The 19,263-nt window shown below is 39.5% G+C and overlaps 1 protein-coding gene across 1 annotated transcript in view; it reads right to left on the reverse strand.

The window, feature by feature from the left end:
* POU6F2 (POU class 6 homeobox 2) overlaps window positions 1–19,263 on the reverse strand; it is a 491,184-nt gene that overhangs the window by 364,611 nt on the left and 107,310 nt on the right. Inside the window, exon 2 of the mRNA XM_047850244.1 lies at window positions 18,172–18,343. Within this exon, the coding sequence (XP_047706200.1) occupies window positions 18,172–18,343 (172 nt within the window). The remainder of the gene's footprint in view (window positions 1–18,171; window positions 18,344–19,263) is intronic.

Raw genomic sequence — 19,263 nt, forward strand, 5'->3', positions numbered from 1 at the left:
GTGCACATGCACATGCACACATGAGCAGGAGAGGGGCAGAGAGAAAATCTCAAGCGGGCTCTGATCACAGAGCCTGACGCCGGGCTCGATCTCACAAACCGTGAGATCATGACATGAGTCAAAATCAGGAGTCGGACACTTAAGCAACTGAGCCACCCAGGCACCCCAACATTTCCTTACTTTAGTTTATCAGAGAGAAAAGGAATAAATGTGTATAAGTAATATTGCTTTTGTAGTGGTTTTATAACTTTCCACAAATTTGTTGACAGTCTCCTCATCAAAAAAGTAGAGTTTTAGTTCCCCTCTTTCTAAATATGAGGGAACCTTAATGACTCATGATTCTAATGAATAGAAAGTGGTAGAAGTGATGCTGTTGACTTCCAAGGATAAGGTAGAGAGGTCTAGTTTATGAAAGCCAGATTCCACTGCCTTTCTCTTCTCTCCTTCCCTTTCTTTCCTTCCCCTTCCTTTCCCTTTCCCTCCCCATTTCCCTCTTCCCCTCCTCCCTTTTCTCCCCTTTTCTCTCCTCCCCTCCCCTCACTTCTCCTGTCTCTCTCTCTCTCTTTCTCCTTGCCCTTGGAACCCAGCCACCATAGTGAGAGGAAGCCCAAGTCACATGGAGAATACATAAGTATTCCAGTCAACAATCCAAGAAACGGTCCTAACCAACAATTAGCATCAACCACCAGACATGTGAAGAAACAAGCCTTCAGATGATTCCAACCACCAGCCTTGGAATTGCCTCAGTTGAAGCCAAGGGTAAGAGAAACGCATGGACTACATCAAACTGAAGATCTGTAAGCAAAATAAATGTTTTCATTGTATAAGCCACTAAGAGTTTGGGGTTGGGTTATAATGCAGCCATAGACAATGTGAACAACCTTATCATTGTAATGACATTATGTGTCATTACTTTATGTGTCAAAACTTTTTGTTTTAGTACAGTGTTGGTGGTGGTGTTCTGGATGGGTCCGAAGCCAGGCAGGAAGAATGGGAGGGACCCTTAGAATTTTAGCCTGTGTAGTTTCTCCTTTTTTTTTTTTTTAATTTTTTGTAACATTTATTTATTTTGAGAGACAGAGCATGAGCGGGGGAGGGGCAGAGAGAAAGAGACACACACAGAATCTGAAGGAGGCTCCAGGCTCTGAGCTGTCAGCACGGAGTCTGACACAGGGCTCGAACCCACAAACTGTGAGATCATGACCTGAGCCAAAGTCGGATGCTCAACCGACTGAGCCACCCGGGTGCCCCAAGCCTGTGTAGTTTCCCTTAAGCTTTCTTAGCTTAGCTAATTCAGAGGCAGATTTCAGTAATTCGTAACTAACACTCCACCTGGTGCTACCCCCCCTTTTTCTACCAGGATGAATTAGAATTCTTCTCATTCCTTACTTCCCACCAGAGAAAGTTCTAGCTGACCACACATCTCTCACTCTGTTCCTTTGCCCATGCTGTTTGCCTAGTCTGGAATGACTTCTCCATTCTAACTCTGAGGAAGGAATTTTAGAAAAATGTCTTGCCTAAATGTAGCCCTGGAGATCACAAACATACCAGTGTTACAAGGGTTATTCCGTTGCAAGGAACATGAACCTAGACTGGCCCTACTTAAGCAAAGATGAGAAAGGAGGAAAAAAATTTGTTGTAAGGTTTTGGGGTAGTCATGGAATCAAAGGAAAATGCTAAATATCTAGATTTCTGAAAAGATGTTATTCAAGGCTCATCCAGGAATCAAGGTGGTAAAAACTCCTGGCATTTTCTAGGATCACCACCATGTACACACACTCCATGGAGCTGTTTTTAAATACTTGGATCACTCAGTTCAAGAATTATCTTCCCAAGAGAGAACAACCTAATTATCTACTTTGGGGCACATACAATCTCTTTGTCCTGGAAAAGATGGAACATCTTATTTGACAGTTCCACCAAGACTATCTTTAACTGGAAAGGAGTACTTTGCCAAAGTAACATCCAATAATGTTCACTCAATGTCCATCATAAAACCTGACCCTCAGACTGAGTCATGTCCTTCTTTATTCATTTCTATAGCATCCAGTACTTGCAAAACACTTCTAACCAGTTCCCTACCATCTCTAAACTCTAGGAAAACAGGGACAAAGTCTGTCTAATTCATTATCACATTCTCAGCCCCTTGTACAACGCTTTACGCAAAAGTGCTCAATAAATATTTGTTGACTGTAAGCAAACACTTCTTTACCTTTGTTTTCTTATTCATTTTTGTTGACACACACACACACACACACACACACACACACACACATTCTTCCTTTAGTTGGAGAGTAGACTCCTGTGGATAGAGTCTATTTCCTCTTAATATTCAGTTAAGTATTTACCAAGTGTGGGTGATGTCCAGAAACATCCAATTCAGAAGCAGTTCAATTCAAAAAACATTTATCTGGCACTTAATATATGCAAGATCTATTATCTATCCTCTAGGGGCTTGATACCCAGCAAGGAAGGCAGACAAATGCACAAGTCATTATAATACCAGGCAAACACTGGAAATGGCTGCAAAAGAGGTTTAAAAAATGAGGGGTTAGTTGGAAAGCGAGGGAAGGCAAGATTCATTGTAATATGTGAAATCAAGAAGCTTCGCCAAAATATTTTGACCACAGAAAGGGGAAGGGGCAGCAGACGGGGACACCCTCAGTAAGTGGATCTAAATAAATTAACCTCTCAATAAGTTCATTATAAGCAGCTTAGAGAACACATCAAGATATTAAATGGTTATTTGCACCTGGCCCCTTTCACCTAATTGAAATGAAGGGATAGGAGCTAACAGTGTATGGCTATATAGGTTCTATAGATTTTCCTCTAAAAGACTGGTGTCTTATAGGAAAAAAATGCCTCTTTCAGGGGCAGAAGACTAAGAATCAAAGCGTCCTTCCAAAAAGTAGTGTAAAAATATTGCCATTTTCGTGAGGTAAATCACCTTTAAAAAAGTCTAATACAAGCCAGATTTAAGATTTAAATGAAGAATGTAAGCTACAAATTCCTAGGGGTGTCTAAGACTGTGATAGTCTTGAAGATTTTGAGGAAAGAAGATCTTTGAGCCACCAGGAGACATAAAAGCAGATAAATCAGTTAAAAAAAATCTTACCTAGAAGAAACAATTTTTCTCCTAAGTGACTTTTAGTCAAGACTGATTAAACATACAACTCAATTTTATAAAAATATGAAAAACTGGATGGTTCAGCCCTTGAATGCAGGGCTGGAAGAAGGTATCTTCTAGGTGGTGGCTAGAAGGGAACGGTGTGGGGAAAGGTACAACTCACATTTATCAGAGCTGGATGAGAGGCTCAGTAAATAAATCTGTACCCAATCGAGGCCACAGTATGAGGAGGTGAGTTTTCTTCCCAAGGGACAAAACGTCCTGTACGCTCAGCAAAGAAAGTCAAAACTGTCAAACAGGCACATTATATGAAGGGGATGGTCACTGCCACTGGCTTCAAGGAAAGTTTGCCTCTTCTAATTTAACATTAACACAAACATGTACATTAGTTCAATTTGAAAGTATGATTTAATATTTCTCAATATCACTTTTTATTTATTAATATCAATCGACACACATTAAGTAAGTGGCTTTAGAAGTGCCAATAATTTCTGACAAAAGTGCAAGGGGCATGGGTAAATATGTAATTAAAAATGTGTGGGGTTGCCATGGTAACAACAACACAGAGCTGCTCCTGGAGTCATCCTGACTACTTTGGTGTCTATAAAAGGTTTTAGTAATATCAATGAAAATCTCTAAATACCCTTAATAAATGTAATAACACATTTCCCCCTAAATATGGGCTCAAATGTCAACTTAACCTACTTAAATTGCACCACATTTTCGATTCTTAGAAACGTTGCCCTGAAAGACTTTTTGAGGTTGTCATTTTATTTTTGGTTTATTCATTTTTTTAAAAAATGTATAAAGGGTTCACTCTGCAAGATTAGAAAGTCCCAATGAACACTGACTATGAAAATTCCCAAAGGAATGGAGACGCTGTGGATTTTTACTTGCAGCCATAATCCAATACTTACCACATAACTAACCCTTTGTGAGGAGTGCTTTACTTTGGAGGCAGAAAAGAGCTCCCCACTGGTACAGCGAAGACCCACATCCTAACTGAATCTCCTCTACTTCTGGAACAGAGATTATTCTGTTTCTAGCCTGAGTTTTGGCTTTCATGGAAATAGTTAGATTAGGAAAGCAGATCTTAGGGTTCAAAACCTCTACTTCATCTAACTATTAATGTCTGGATCCACACTCCCTACAGAGTCATTTCTCAGACCTGATAAAGGCAACACTATTGGTCTAAGAAGTGGGAGAAAGAAACTCACATTTATTAAACACCCCCAATGTGTAGGCAGCTCACTCGCCTTCCTTTACGTAATCTTCAACACCTTCTCGGATTGTTATCTGACCTCTGGTGTTAAAGAAGAGGAAACGGAGGCACAAGAAGTCATACCCCTTTGCGTGGCTCAGGAACAGTGATAGGAACCCTGGTTACAATTCTTCTGCTGAGCCATTCTTCTCCCGTCTTCATGCAAGTTCAATGGACAGTTTCTCTCTGAAATGTTGTGTGGTTCACCTTGATATGGTGACCATCCTCAGGAAGATCTCTAAACATTTCATTGGAGGCGAATGTTATATCTCTAATTTTGGCAACAATACGGTCCAGGTAGAAAGAAATAAGTGCCTGGCCTGAAATCTGGCAAATTCCCTTAGAGAGACGACTCATGCCTTGGAGGGAAACCACCGAAAGGCAGGCTGCCATCAGGGTACCAACCCAACCGCAAGTTAGAGAAGCATTTGCTGTCGCCCACAGACATCTGGTTACATATCACTTCTCGATGCCAACATTATTTTTAAAATTTCTATGATCTGAAAGAATCACACACTCCAATATTTTAAATTTAGAGAAGAGTAAGATATGTAACTGCCCCTTTCCATCCTTGCCCATCGCACTGCCCACATACTCCCCAACATGAAAATAGTGAATATGGCTTCCTCTAGAACCTGCTTGTCATCTATTCACAAGTCTGAATCCTTTCCTAAATGGACTCTGGAAGAAAGCAGTGTCCAATGCCCTGAAGAAGGAAGGGGTGTTGTCATCAAGAGAAAAAGATCCCCAGAACTTTACTTTGGCCAAGAGAGCCCTGGCCTGGGCAGGGGCCGGGCGGGGCGGGAGGGGGAGGGGGGGCAGGCGCTGATGTTTCCTTGGGGAGGTGCATGGCTAATTTTTGAAAGCCTCAGAAATTTTTTTTGTTGGTTTTCTGATACCTACTGCTAAAAATTAACCAAATTCCATCCAAAAAGGCAAGTTAATTTTCAACTCTTAATAAAGTATGGTATGGCTAACATTTGCTGAATGCTGGTTATATTCTGGGCACTTGGTAGGGTTCTACACACATCACCTCATTTCAACCTCAAGCTTCCCTATGAAGGACCATCAATTCTTCCATATAGAAATGGGGAAGCTGAGGCCTAACCCCATTATGTTCCTGGCCCAACCAGCTAACAAAACACAAGACTCCAGAGCCTTGACCTACTACATTATGTTACATGATAAACCAACAAGATTCTTGGGAGGAGAAAGGAGGCAGGAGAGACGGGGAGGAAAAGATACATCTAGCTAATTCTTCCTTTGGACATGACCAGGAAACAATTGCTAAAGAATCACACCTGTTTTACAGGATCAGCACCAAACTCGATGATGAAAACATCATCCATGCCTTTTGTCTGAATCACTTAATGCTTTCGAAAATTCTTCCTCACTTTTTGGGCATCATAGTTTTTCTCAAATGTTTAGGCTTCTGAGCAATGAACTACTTCAGAAATGCACAGTTTTGAAGACTGAGATTTCCCAAAGAGTCACAGAAAACAATGAAGTAAATGGAAAGTCAATATATAATGTTGGCTGCAGGCTACTGAGGGTTAGAGTGACCATGCCTGGTTCATTTTTGCAACCTCGGCGCCCAGTGTGGTGGGTGAGCAAGACTGGGTGGTTGATTCTTTCTGGTGTTTTCTCCACCGAGTCCAGAGAGCACAGCACAGCTCCCACCACAGAACAGGTACTCAACAAACATTTGTTGTTGAGCGGGTGAATTAACTGTTGAATATGGAATGCATAAACCCCACAGCATGGAAAAGGCTTGTGTAACAAATAGAACAAACCATGGGTTTCACTTTTACTCAACTTATGCTGTAACTCCATTGTACATATGCGTATCTTTTTTGTTTCGATACCTGAAAGCAGCACAAAAGTGGGAAAGTCAGCTTTAGAACACTTCACAGCATAAAAGAGAAATATGAGAAATGAAGACACCAAGAGTTGATGAAAATTCCTAGGAAGAGTAATTTCAAAGATTCAATAGAGAAATGATCCCAGGATATCATGGTTTTATTTTCACCAATTGTTTTATTTTGAGGGGAAAAGCTGGTTCTTCTAACTTCTCTAGATGTCCTCCCTCCACCAGAAAGAAGAAGAAGAAGAAAAAAAAAAGAATGTTATCTTGTACAGCTTTGTGACCGTCAGAGAACGAAGGAGGAAATGTGATAAATTTTGACAAAGAATAATAATAATCTGAAAACTCCTTTATTGACTCTTTAGTACCCTCTCTGGAAAAGGGCACATATACTAAGAATGGCATAAAATGACCAATATAATGATGTTGTAATTTCAAGGAGTACAAAATGTTAAAAATTTGATGACCATTATAAAATAGCCTCATAATTACATTTATATTGAAAATGTCATCCCTTTTATCTATATATTAAAGATATGAAATCAATGTTTAAAGTATTTAAAAAATAATCTCACATATATATTTCCTTCCTCAGAGAGGCACCACTGGTTTGTCTTCCTTTATACCGAATGAAGCATTTCGTTGTAGAAGCTAATTTCAAATATTGTTAAACTAAACCATTAAATTATTTTTATGTTCACTTGTTAAATGTTCAAATACGGTCACTTTAAAGGAACCAATTTCAGCTTTCAGCTATCTATTTTTAAATTTTAAGTCATCTGTTTTTCTCCCCCCTAGGCTGCAAAAGTGTATTACCAAATAAACTGACAAAACATCTCAGCGACTAACATAAACGTGCAATTTTAATGCCTTCTAATCACACAAATCAATATGAGATTTTTGCGCTTGTGCATGACCTTCTTCAAATTATCCCCCCATTTTGGTTGAATCAGAACGAGTGTGGGCTATTTGATAAAAAAAAAACCCTAAGTGTGTGAAATAAGAGCCCTCGCCTCTTCTGCCAGACTCCCCTTGACAGAAAGATGATAGAAGCATCACATCCCTGGAAGAGTAAATGCAAACTGACAAGAGATGAGCCTTTAGATGTTGAATATAATCTTGAATTGTGCTTGAAGTGTCTTATTATCTTGTCTTTTGATGTCTGAAGGGGCGGCTCATTGTTAGAAAAAGGAAAACCCTCGGGCATCTTTGCCATCTTTAAAAATTGTTTGGCCTTTAACAACTGCTTTCCCAACTAATGTCCATTTCTCCTGACAATAAATATGGCAGGTCGTCGGCAAGTGACAAACAATTTACTTTACATGCCACACTTTTATGGGTTTTGAGAGCTCATGTGGAAGCGTATTTTTAAAAGTCCACAGAAATTAGCAGCGTTACAAATGTTAAGAGGACTGAGATCTACCTTGCATACACTGATGAGAAGTTACTTGTTGTGGTTACTTCCTGCTGTTTCTGGTTTTGTGATCTCCCTGGTGCCAGATTCCAAATTCAAGTTCTTTATTTACCATTGACTAAAAATAGCCAGGGAAAATGAAAACACAAAGACCAAGTCTGATAGATCCCATGAAGGAAAGGCCCTAATTTCCAGGGCATGTTATAATATTGAGAACAGTATATCAACAAAATCCCCTTTCTAAGTAGAATAGCAAGATCAACATTGGGCTTGCTGAATTTGGCCTCTCCTCGCAGAGCCTTTGGCACCTCTTAATTTCGGCTGTCCGAAATTGGGTGCCCCTCACCCTTTGTATCTACCATTTGTTTCGTGGGTTTTGTTTTAACTTAAAAGTTTAATGACGTTCCCAGTCAATGGGATTCCATAGCTGCTAAATCACAGTCGTGCTAGTTTTCTGTCACCCAGCCAGGTTTTGTGAAAGCTTTCAAGATCTTTTCTCAGACCTCCGTCACTCTAAGAATCCATAAGAATTCTCAAAAGGACTATAAACTGTTACAGGGTTCAGGTGATTGTATCATTATAAAAACATATTGATATACTACGGATGACAAGACAGGTAGCTACCACCCTAAGCTAGTGCAACCATCTCCACACCATCAGCAATGTCCAATCTGACCAGTTCCGGGTCTTTTTTTGTTTGCTTTTGATCATTTTCAGCAGGCAACTATAGATATTAATCCCTTTTGAAGCATGGTGCCTAATTGCTGACACTTTTCTGATTGCCTGCAGATTCTGATTGGAATGTTAGCAAATTACATTAAACATGGAAGCTAATGGCAGAACGGAAGATTCTAAACTAAATCAAGGAGGGGCGCCTGGGTGGCTAAGTCGGTTAAATGTCCAGCTTCAGCTCGGGTCATGATCTCACCGTTCGTGAGTTCGAGCCCCGTGTCGGGCTCTGTGATGACAGCTCAGAGCCTGGAGCCTGCTTTGGATTCTGTGTCTCCCTCTCTGCCCCTCCCCTGCTTGTGCTTTCTCTCTCTCTCTCTCTCTCTCTCTCTCTCTCTCTCTTTCTCTCAAATAAATAAACATTAAAAAAATTGTTAATTAAAGCAAGGAAATAGACCAGCATTAACTATAAATCTGAATAATTTCTTAGTAACTCTTAAGAGTAAAACCTGCCTTAATCTTAGGAATCAGAAAGAGATGAGTCAACCAACATCTAAAATAATGACGCAGGTTTGTTTCCAAAAGTTTATGAAAGTTTTCCCACATAATCCAGACGATCCCTTTTCTGGCTATTCACCCATGTATAGATTACAGTTAGATTAATGGATAGCAAGCGAATCCGTTAAAATGTTAGCTTTCTTCACTATCTTCAATGCTTCTCCCTTTGAAAACAGCATGTTTTCTTTTTGATGTGTTTCTATTTTGCAATATTTTGCTACATGAAATTGGACCTATCAAAGAAAAAAACGCAGGTTTGGAAAAGGCCATTCCACCCCCACCCCATTCCACCTGAGCATCTACAGATTTTTAAATACATGAAAATATGTTTTTCCATTTGATGTTTTATTCTTTCTACCCTTGGTTGATTTTGGCAAAAATTCACTCTGCGGTAATAATTTTTCATGCTTTATAAACAGCTTCAAATGTTTGCATTTTTAAATCAAATTAATCCCTCAGCCCCTCTTCTTCTTCAACAGTGGTGATTCTCTCATGCAATAAGTAACCCCAAACCATTAATTTATAAAAGTAAATCTTGCCATATTGCTATTAAAAGACAAATCACCACACGTGTGGCCATGGAGGACTGCAGAGGGAGATTAAGTACCCCATACTATTTTAATAGCAAATGCTTAAAATGTGATTTCTTTATTGTGCATCAAACCCCCATTCTATCTTGATATGTGTACAGGTAAGTGTATATTTAGGTCCACGAAATCCTCACAGGCACAAAATTGTGCTTACCAACTATAAGACAGATGCGTTTTACTTAAAAAAGAAAAAATATAACTGTTTATATTGTAATCTATGTATATCCCACAGGTAGACAAATACTTGGGCTCCTAATGTTTAGATTCGAAGGGTCTTCCCTAGTTTGAGCAAGATCTGTCACACACACACACACACACACACACACACACACACACACACACATATTTCTTGAGACAGTTTATATTTATATTATATATATGTGTGTGTGCGTGTGTATATATATATACAAATACCCTATAAATCAAGCTGTGCAGACACCCCCAAATCTCTTTACTGCATTAACTGCACAAATTCTGAGAAATGCTCAGTGGTTAGCAGCTGCAAAGAAGACACTGAAATTTGGATAATAGCCCAACTACGCCTGAAGCAATAGTATAATTGCTTGTCCCTTATTGGTAAACTATTAATTTTGAGAATTTTATCTGGAAACTATGTGTTTCAATATTCATAGGTTCATAGGTATAGTAGAAGTACATTTAAGTGATATACAGATAGCATAAACTAAAAAAAAGCTTATTATTGTAAATTAGGCTTTATTAATGTTTTGATAAAGCAAATATAGACATACTACAAGTTTAGGAAGATAAATCTGAAGTGTCATAGGAACACAAGGGAAAATATGGAGAACACACCAGAGAACGCACACACGTGTGTAAAACATGTGGGTAGCAGTGCGTTCATAGCGCTTAGGAAAGAAAACATGTCCGCAAAGTATGGACGTGATGAGAAAATGAAAAATGAGCATTGTTACTTTAAAACACTATGCTAATATTAGTCTTTAAATAGGGGTTTCTTGGCTTTCACAAACTTTTGTCACAATTAGGGTTTCGTGGGTTTTTTTTTTAATTAATAGAATGAAATCAAAGTCACATGAGATTTGGAAAGGACACCAATCTAGAAAACACTGATTGTTTTAGAAAAAGATGAAACACCAAGGAAACTGCTAAAGCCAAACTATATATTGCAGGACAAACACATTCGTGAAATTGTTAAATCATGCCATGTTGATTATCATTGAGATGTTCCGAGACTGCTAAAAATACCTTCATAGTCTACCTCGTCCTCAGGCTAAATGAACAGGTTTTATTTTAGGCTTTTACTAGGAACGTTTTTTAAACCATGTTAATGAATGCAGGTTTCATTACAGAATCCCATTTTCTAATGGTCTTCGGTATAAGCGGACCTCTTAAGCATTTAGTTTCTGTGTAATGATATTAGTTTCTCTCGTTGTAATCTGATCACTTTTCTTTATATTTTCAATTAGTCGTGAGGGCAGAGCAGTCCTCTAATAAAAGTGACCTAGACCGTATTAGTTTTGTTGTTCCAGGTGGCTAATTTTTTAATGAAAATAAACAACAGTATATTCTCGCCACGTATCAGACCTGACAAGCACTTTCAAAGGAAAGACTGTAGGAGAAATTTGAGCATGGATTTTCTTTTCAATTCTCAAATAAAATATAGACATTCATATAACATACCAGGATTGTTTTTTAGAAGTTGCAGCTTAATTTTACGAAGAGATGTCAGGAGCTGTGCAATTTTATAAGGTGGTTTTTTAAAAACGATCTTTGAATGCTTAACAAAACAAAGTTTATTTCCATTTCTCTGAGAATGAAAGACTGTCTTCAACCAAAAGAGAGTCAGTGCTGTTCTTGCTGACCTCTGTGTTCACATTAAAAAAGCTTAGTCCATTTTTGGCTCTTTGTCACAACATAGAGTAAGAGGTGTTACCAAACTAGTCCACACTTGGTTCATATTTGTATAAACTCTGACTTTGAGAATCAGAAGGTGGGAGCTTACATGTAAAAGACTGAGTCAGGTCAACATGAGTAACACACAGGCATCCTTGAAAGCCCCCACACACCCAAAGCCCAGATACTCCTTTATGAACGAACGGATTTTAATATAAATGTTACTTGGAGGTATTCCCAAAGAAAAGTCCAATGTTGACCGGTTTAGAAGCTCGTTCAGGCTCATAGCATAAAGGTGTATGTTCGACTGCAAATACCAGACTGAAACAAATTACGCTCACTTATTTCCTTCTAAGAAGAAGATTTCTGAAATTTTAAAGGATAGCCATTTTAAAAGAAAGACCGAAATGTCATTAATAAAAGGAAAGCCAAACAAAAACCCCAGCGAAGTACAGAACCTCGGAAGACAACAAACAAGAAAATTCCAGAGCCATGCTGGATATTAAAGAGAAGCCCATCTGCTGGAGAATGGCAGGTGTTACTGGGAGCTTTCTCCAGCTACCTCTGCCTTTGGATATTTTTTAAAAATTTATTAACCTGACAGCGGGAAACTTTACACAGATTGCCCCCTGACAGGATGCCAGCTTGGTATAAACACTTTGCTATCTTTTTCTTTAGCATAAGAAAACCAAGAAACATGTTAAGTAGAGCCAGGTGCAGATTTGGGCAGATGTGATTGCTCTTCGGCCGGTCTCGGGACCCAGGGAAGGGCCCGGATAATCGGGAGCAGCGCAGTAGCAGAACAGCACCCTTCACATCTACTTTCTTTTCAATGTGTGAATGTCTGATGTATTATTAATCCCCAAACATAAACCAGCCAGATCACCAACCAAAGAAAGAACCAGCCCTCTCACAAATTATTTGTTTACTGAGTAACAGCAAGCCAGGTCCCCTTGAAATCCTCACTTAAGTCTCATTTGTCAAGTGGGGGAAATTTTTATTTGGTCAATTCTTACAAGAATAATACTAACTCTATGATTAAATCAGGTAATTGAGAAAGAAGGCAATCTACTTAAGGCTGAGCCTTGCAAGCCTGAATCTGGAATGCCCCTCTATTTATTAATTATGATATAAACTGGTCTGGGTGAACTACAAAAACACTGTAATGCCCTGTAACCTTTAAGTCAGAAATATCCAAGACACTGAAAAGACCAAAATGAGATCACTGGAAGGGGTGGATGTGCAGATTAATGCAATGTCTATTACTTCGTCTTATTTCCAATTCTACGTAGGACCTTATGACAACAACAACAAAACAGGAGAATCGTAGCCATCGAGATAAAAGAAAAATGTAAAACCGTATCAGCATTTTGGTTTGCTAATGTGTTAGCACAGAGAGCATCTTCAGACGTGGCAATATTGAACTTTCTTCTTTAAACAGATGTCTGACCTGAGCCCCCCAGGCATGGCAGAAACAGAAAAGGGAGCCACTGAGAGAGTCCCCACTGAATCTTATGTCACGTAGTGTGCACTGTCCTCCATTAAAGAGTCACTCAGAAATGAGCATAGCTCCACGAACAGATCTGGTTAAAAAGTTTGAACATCAGCGCTATGTTACATGGATTTATTTTTATTTCAAAACTTACACATTAACGCTACTTAAAGCAGATTTACTTATCCAGGCAGTATTACAGTGGTATTCTAGGGGGAAAACCCCACTAAGACTGAATTTATCCACACACACCCCGGAGTCTTTTTTAAGAAATGCTTAAGTGTGTAAGGTTTTCATCAATGTTCAGAAATGTATCTCAATGTGCATTTTTCCCCTCAGTAGTCAGAGAACAGCCCATTAAGCCATACCTTATCATGCACCTCATTTACTTACACAAATACAGATTTCTTTTGGTTTCTTTTCAGTAACTATTTTTGCATAGAATCTATTATCCAAGTCATTTAGTTGATTTAAAAATATACTCCCTTAATATTTCCCTAACAAAACACACTTTCTTCAGTGAAAAATAGGAAAAATCTTCCATGAGCAGAATATCAAAACTTTTAAAAAATATAGAAGCATGATGCATAGGTTAAATAAATATATTTCTCCGGGGAATTTTCCTCATCGCCTCCCAGCTAAATCCTTCTGGGGCTTAAGCCCTATGTACTGATTACCGGCCCCAGCATATTTTATCAGAATATTATAAACGTCCCAGGCATTGGAACCTTGAGAGAGACATTTAAATAAAGTAATAAAGACAGTGATTCCGTAATGAAGGCTCCCACTTATACACAGGCAGCATACCACAAAGTACAGTCCCCATAATGCCCTACCAATGACCTCCACGCTGACCTGCAGAGACCACTGTCTCAAGGGGTGACAGACAATTTAGTCCTTTATCCTTTTGTCATTGAAAACAACTCCAGTGCCATAAATTCTAATCAAGTCAAACTGGATGGCAATTTAAAAAAAAAAAAAATCTTATAATGCACGTTTCTTATGAGAAAGATAACAGAAAGGAAAGGAAAAGAAAACCCCTACAGATAGCACATTTTCTGGCAAGGAAGAATCACTCATCCAACTTTGAACCCTTTTCCAAAAGTTCACAGATAAATGACATTGAAAATACCCACGTTCACAAGTATCATTATATGCAATCTCTTTTAGACTAGAAAACCACAAGATCATAACAGAAAACCAACCATCGTTTTTTACCTCGGGTGCGATGTTTATAAATGGGTTTTTGTTTACATCTCAGCTCAAGGCTTTCGAGCTGTGGGCCCAGTTCATGTACAGTACGATAATACTGAACAGCAAGCCACAGACTAACCCGGCCACCCGAGGTAGTTGGGACTTTGAGGAAAGCAATCATGAGGTTTATCTTGAAACAATAAAAATACTCCCAGGAGGAACACTGTTAATAAATCATCTTTCAAATTTCAAATATATATGGGAGAAAATATTTAGGGCCTGTTTTATGTGGTCTCACTTTTTCAGCTGAGACTGCATGGCAAAACTTTAGTACAGATATTTTTCTAGGGGTATATATTACTTTTATCCTTTCCGTGGCCATCCTCCTGACCAAGTTGTTGATGCTACCATTTGAATTTTAGCATCCAATGTGACTGAATGTGGAACACTGAATTCTTGATGAGCATAACTAAAAATGAGGCACCACATTGACACAGTGCTATAAATGTCACTAGAGAAACACAGCAACCTCTTCCCTTTGAGATTGTTCGCCAAAGGCCGGTTTGGAGAATGGTTTCGAATATGTACATCACCAGTCACATATTAAATGCCTGGTCCCGCATGGCATCACTCATTTGATCTCGCAGCTGAAACACAGGGAGACACAGAGCCAGATTCTCTGATACGACCCCCTCATATCCAAGTCTGTTCTCCTCCATACAGTTTCCTTACAGCTCAGAGCTCAGCATAATACAGTCACGGACCAAAAAAGGAGACAGTTATCCTACCAGCTTTCCGAGAATAAATAATGCACCACTTAATGATATCACAGAGAACTACCTAACCACACGTTTCTCAATGAAATGCGGATTCATCTCTCCTAAGTGTACTTGAGTTTCCATAGCTGTTCAAGTTAAGCAAAATGTTATCTCTGATGTAATTACTTTATAAAACACAAGGGCCCTGTTCTGAACTTTCTACTGAAGCTGGCATATGGCTTCTGGGTTCTCCTTCTGGTATATTCTGAGCTGCACAGAGCACTGAAACATTCTGCACAGTATGTTTCCCTTTGGATGCTGTTAAGAGCAGAGGGTGCAATTTAAGAGAGGCATAAAAGACCCAATGGTTCCTGGAATTTCCTTTGTTTACCCATAGAGGGCATCAGTATTAGCTTTTCTCCTGCAGTTTTGGGCTGAAGGTGCCCATACTGTGAGAGAAACACACTTGCCCTGTGGACTGCTAATTTCAACAAGAAACAGAAGGTGGAACAACTCCAAAGGAATCCATCAAGACTAAAATTTCAGGTACAGGACACAACGGAGTTCTGCCTGTCTCCTGTTGTTGGGGAATGTCTCTCCACAAAAGTAAACAAATCAAGATGCACGCGATTTGTCTTAATCTGCTCCTTTCATTACCGAAACACAGTTTTCAGTAATGCAGTGTGTAGGCTATGACAATGATGGTTGGAGAGAGTGCATTAGAAAATCATTGTTGGGAGATAAATCTGGATGCTCTCAGTTTTTCAGGAAAAAATGTAACTCTTCATTGTCAAGGAATGAGTGCAATGAAAATTACGTATAAGAACCAAAACACTTGAGCGTATTCATGTCAAATAAGCTGATGGTCCATTAAATTATCACCCATTAGGTGTGGCCAAAGTTGCTAAAAATTCTGGGGGAGAATTCTTCTAGAAAGTTTTAGTCAGTTACATAAACTGGAATTTCTAAGGCTAAGTCCCAGTCGTATTAACAGGAGACAGCATAATGGACCCAATAGCTAAGGAAGCCCCGGAGAACATTGGGTGCTTCCTCCGATGGATGTCCTAGTCCCTCTGTCTTAGGCTGTCTCCCATTTTTTCCTCAAGTTTTCAAAATTGTTCATCTACTGGTTGCTTCTTCACTGAATTGGAAACTGGAAAATATTCTCATTGTGTTTTAAAAGCACTCCAGAGGCCAAATAAAATGAAGTGGATACACAAGGAATATCAGATATAAGATGCAGGTTTTGGTGGGTCCCCTCTCTCAAATTCAGAGGTAGAAAATGTGAACGTGAATATGGGCATACTCTAATACCTACTACAATTTCTGAACTAAACTACGATTCCTTAGTATTACCCATAAATACTCCACTTCACACGTGTCTTCAGTGAACTCAATTCGAATTTCTTTGGCCCTCCTGGGTTTTTTTTTTAAGCTTATTTCTCTGCATGTGCAAATTGGTAAGAAGTGACATAACAAATCTGCAACAATTTCCAACAGTGGAAAATCGAAATAAACATTGAGAAGCCATGTTAATTACTCCTCTATTAGTTGACTTGAAGGAAAAAGGAAACAAGTTGGGGTTCTAGGTGAAAGTCTACAAAAATGCATTTACTTTTTTCAAATACAGGCAAAGTTTAGGAACAAGTAATCCAGGATCCGCAGTCCTGTTGAATTCACAGCTGATTACTTTTCACAAGTCAAAGGGCTTGGGATTAGGATACTCAACATCAGAGAGGCAGAAGCATGCATGGCCTTGCTTTTCTGTAATTTATAATTTTATCTGACTTCTCTCACTAACCCCCTGAAACGCAAGGAGTGTTCTAGGACATGATTCTCCCCACACACGTAGAAACTTACTCTGCAACAAAATATTCCCTCACAGGGAAAATGCTAAAACCTTAATGCCGACTTATAGAAAACCCATATGCGTGGAACAGCTGCTTTTCCAGAACAGGGTAATATGACAGAATTTCTTGAAACTGGGATCTGTTAGCCTCGTAACTGTAAAACAGTATTTTACCAATAGAAAATCTGAAACAGAAAGTTTTTCTGCAACACCACTCTCATGTTTGACTGAGTGAGTGTTTCAAATCAGAGAAAAGATCCTCTGTTGAAGCTGGCCTCAAGTTGCCAAACTATCGAAGCTGCTTTCTTCCTGGAGGCTAAAAAAATTAAGCTTATTTTTTTTTTCAGCTGAATTAATGACTTTCTCAACAAAGCAGTCTGTGCCATAGTGTTGTTTTTCTTTGAAGTTCAGGCACACGACGATGTTTTTAAACTCAGCCCAAGCAGTGCTCTGCCTGATATATACATATATAATCAGATGTATATATCAGGTTAGTTTACACATGTATATAAACAGGTTAAGGTGTACATGCGCTTATCCAGTGTTATCAGCATGTAAGCACTTGAAAATAATTAAAAGCAAGCGTTTCAGGAGGAAGTGTTCTGAAAACCTAATGTCACTCTATCCCATAAAGTGCTCCTCCAGCACAGACATCTATCACCATCCATCACTCAGTCACGCGCCTCAACAACCCGCTCCCCTTTCTGATTAGAGATCACAGTTGCTTGAGTTGGCTTACAGAGTGTCATCTGTTTGAATGACAGATGTCTTTGCTGGAGTGGCACTCTGCTTGCTCTTGTTTTGTTTATGGAACAAAGATTCCTGAAAGGTCCTGGGCTGCCTCCACATTTAGGATGAGGCTATAAACATCTGGTCAAGGCAAGAGGCAGTCGGGGAGGGACGCACAGGACCTATTTTCCTTCCCCACTCACCTTTTAGAAGAAGAGATACTCATTCTAATTGTGATTACAAAATGTTAGATCTCCCAGCAATTCCCATGGCCACCTTTGTTTACCTGGCACAGAAAGGCTGTATTGATATTTCTCAGTTCCCCCTTCCATCTTTTGACTACAGATAATAACTCTTTACTCTCCTTCCCCTTAACAAAAGGCTGCAAAGCAACCAGAAACCAAGTCGATATTTATTCAATAAATGTTAACCAATTCTCACAATGGAACTGATTTCCTGATTATTATTACCATCTTCTTCTTCTTCTTCTTTTCCTTCTTCTTCTTCTTCTTCTTTTTTTTTTTTTTAAATAATTTCTAGCCCAGGGACTCTGGCAATATCAGACAAGCCCAAAGGAGCAGTGAGGAAGTTCCTTGCTGGGAAAAGTTTGCAGGACACCCTGCTAGCCGGCCGGAGTGGGCTCCGGGTGGCTTGGCCCCTCCAAGATGCCAACCTCCTCTTTAGCACTTACAAGAAAATGGAATGAACAACAGGGAAAGGGTGGGGGGTGGGGGTGTGGATCGCTCTTCTGGACAAGATGGTAGGGCTGAAATGAAATACCTAGACAGACTTACCGAAGAGCTTGCTGGGAGTGTCCTCACTGTCATTAGATTCCACAGGCGCAAGCAGGGGCTCATTCAGCTCGCTGTCTGAAGTAGCAGCCTTGTCCTCACCTCTCAACTCCGTGTTCATTTCACTCCGCACTGACAGCAAGGGCTTACTGACTTGTCCAGCTATCATTGGATCCTAGGATGGGGGAAAAGAGTGAAGGGGAGGAAAAAAAAGTGGCAGCTTTAGTGTGCGTGTCCTCTCTCCCTCTCCCTCTCTCCTCTCTCTCTCTCTTCCACACACACACTCTCCCTCTCTCCTCTCTCTCTTATCTCTGGCTGCTCCCGCTGTTATTGCTGGCTGCAGTCAAGTGAAGAGCTATTACAGATCCGAGGAGTTCTCCATTACTCCCCACCCTATTAAAGCTCAACTAGCATGTGAGAGATTCAGGAAGCTTCGGAGGGAAGAAGGGGGGAAAAAAAACTTCTTTGAAAGCCACCTAAACCAACACAGCTTTAATTGTGGGATGTGCTTTTTGTGCGAATGTTTTTACACCTTGTTCCGTCTTTAATGCAGTAAGAAAAAAGAAAATGCTGGGTTTGTACCTCAGCAACACACTAAAAAGGAAGAAGCACCCTATGGAGGAACCACGGGCTATTTTAAGAAGCACTCTCCCTGGGGGAGAAGCAATTAAACCCTATCCCCAGAGCAGAGAAAAGAGATTGGGAGAAAAGAGTCCTCAAAATGCTTTCAATGGAATAAAAGAGATTTCTCATGTAAATTGCATCAGTACCCTCAGAAGTTGACTTCCCTGGTCCCAGATTTGGGAGTGAAGCTGACCCCAAAGCAAATGAACATTTTAAAGCAAACAATACACAGCAAAATCGATTTTTTTTAAATTGGTTTAAAAAATTTTTTTAAAGAAATTGGAAAAAAATACTTACAAACTGTGTTCAATACTTCCGATACCTAGAGCATCATACGCCCAGAGCATTAAAGAAAAAGGAAACAAAAATCACCTCCGAAAAAGACAAACTTCCCCCCACCCCCAATAATTTAAATCTGCTTTATCTTCAGCTCATTAGGAAGGCGTCTTAGGATCAGAAGTATTTTCCAAG

Source organism: Prionailurus viverrinus, chromosome A2 (genome assembly GCF_022837055.1).
Source record: "Prionailurus viverrinus isolate Anna chromosome A2, UM_Priviv_1.0, whole genome shotgun sequence".
NCBI lineage: Eukaryota > Metazoa > Chordata > Mammalia > Carnivora > Felidae > Prionailurus > Prionailurus viverrinus.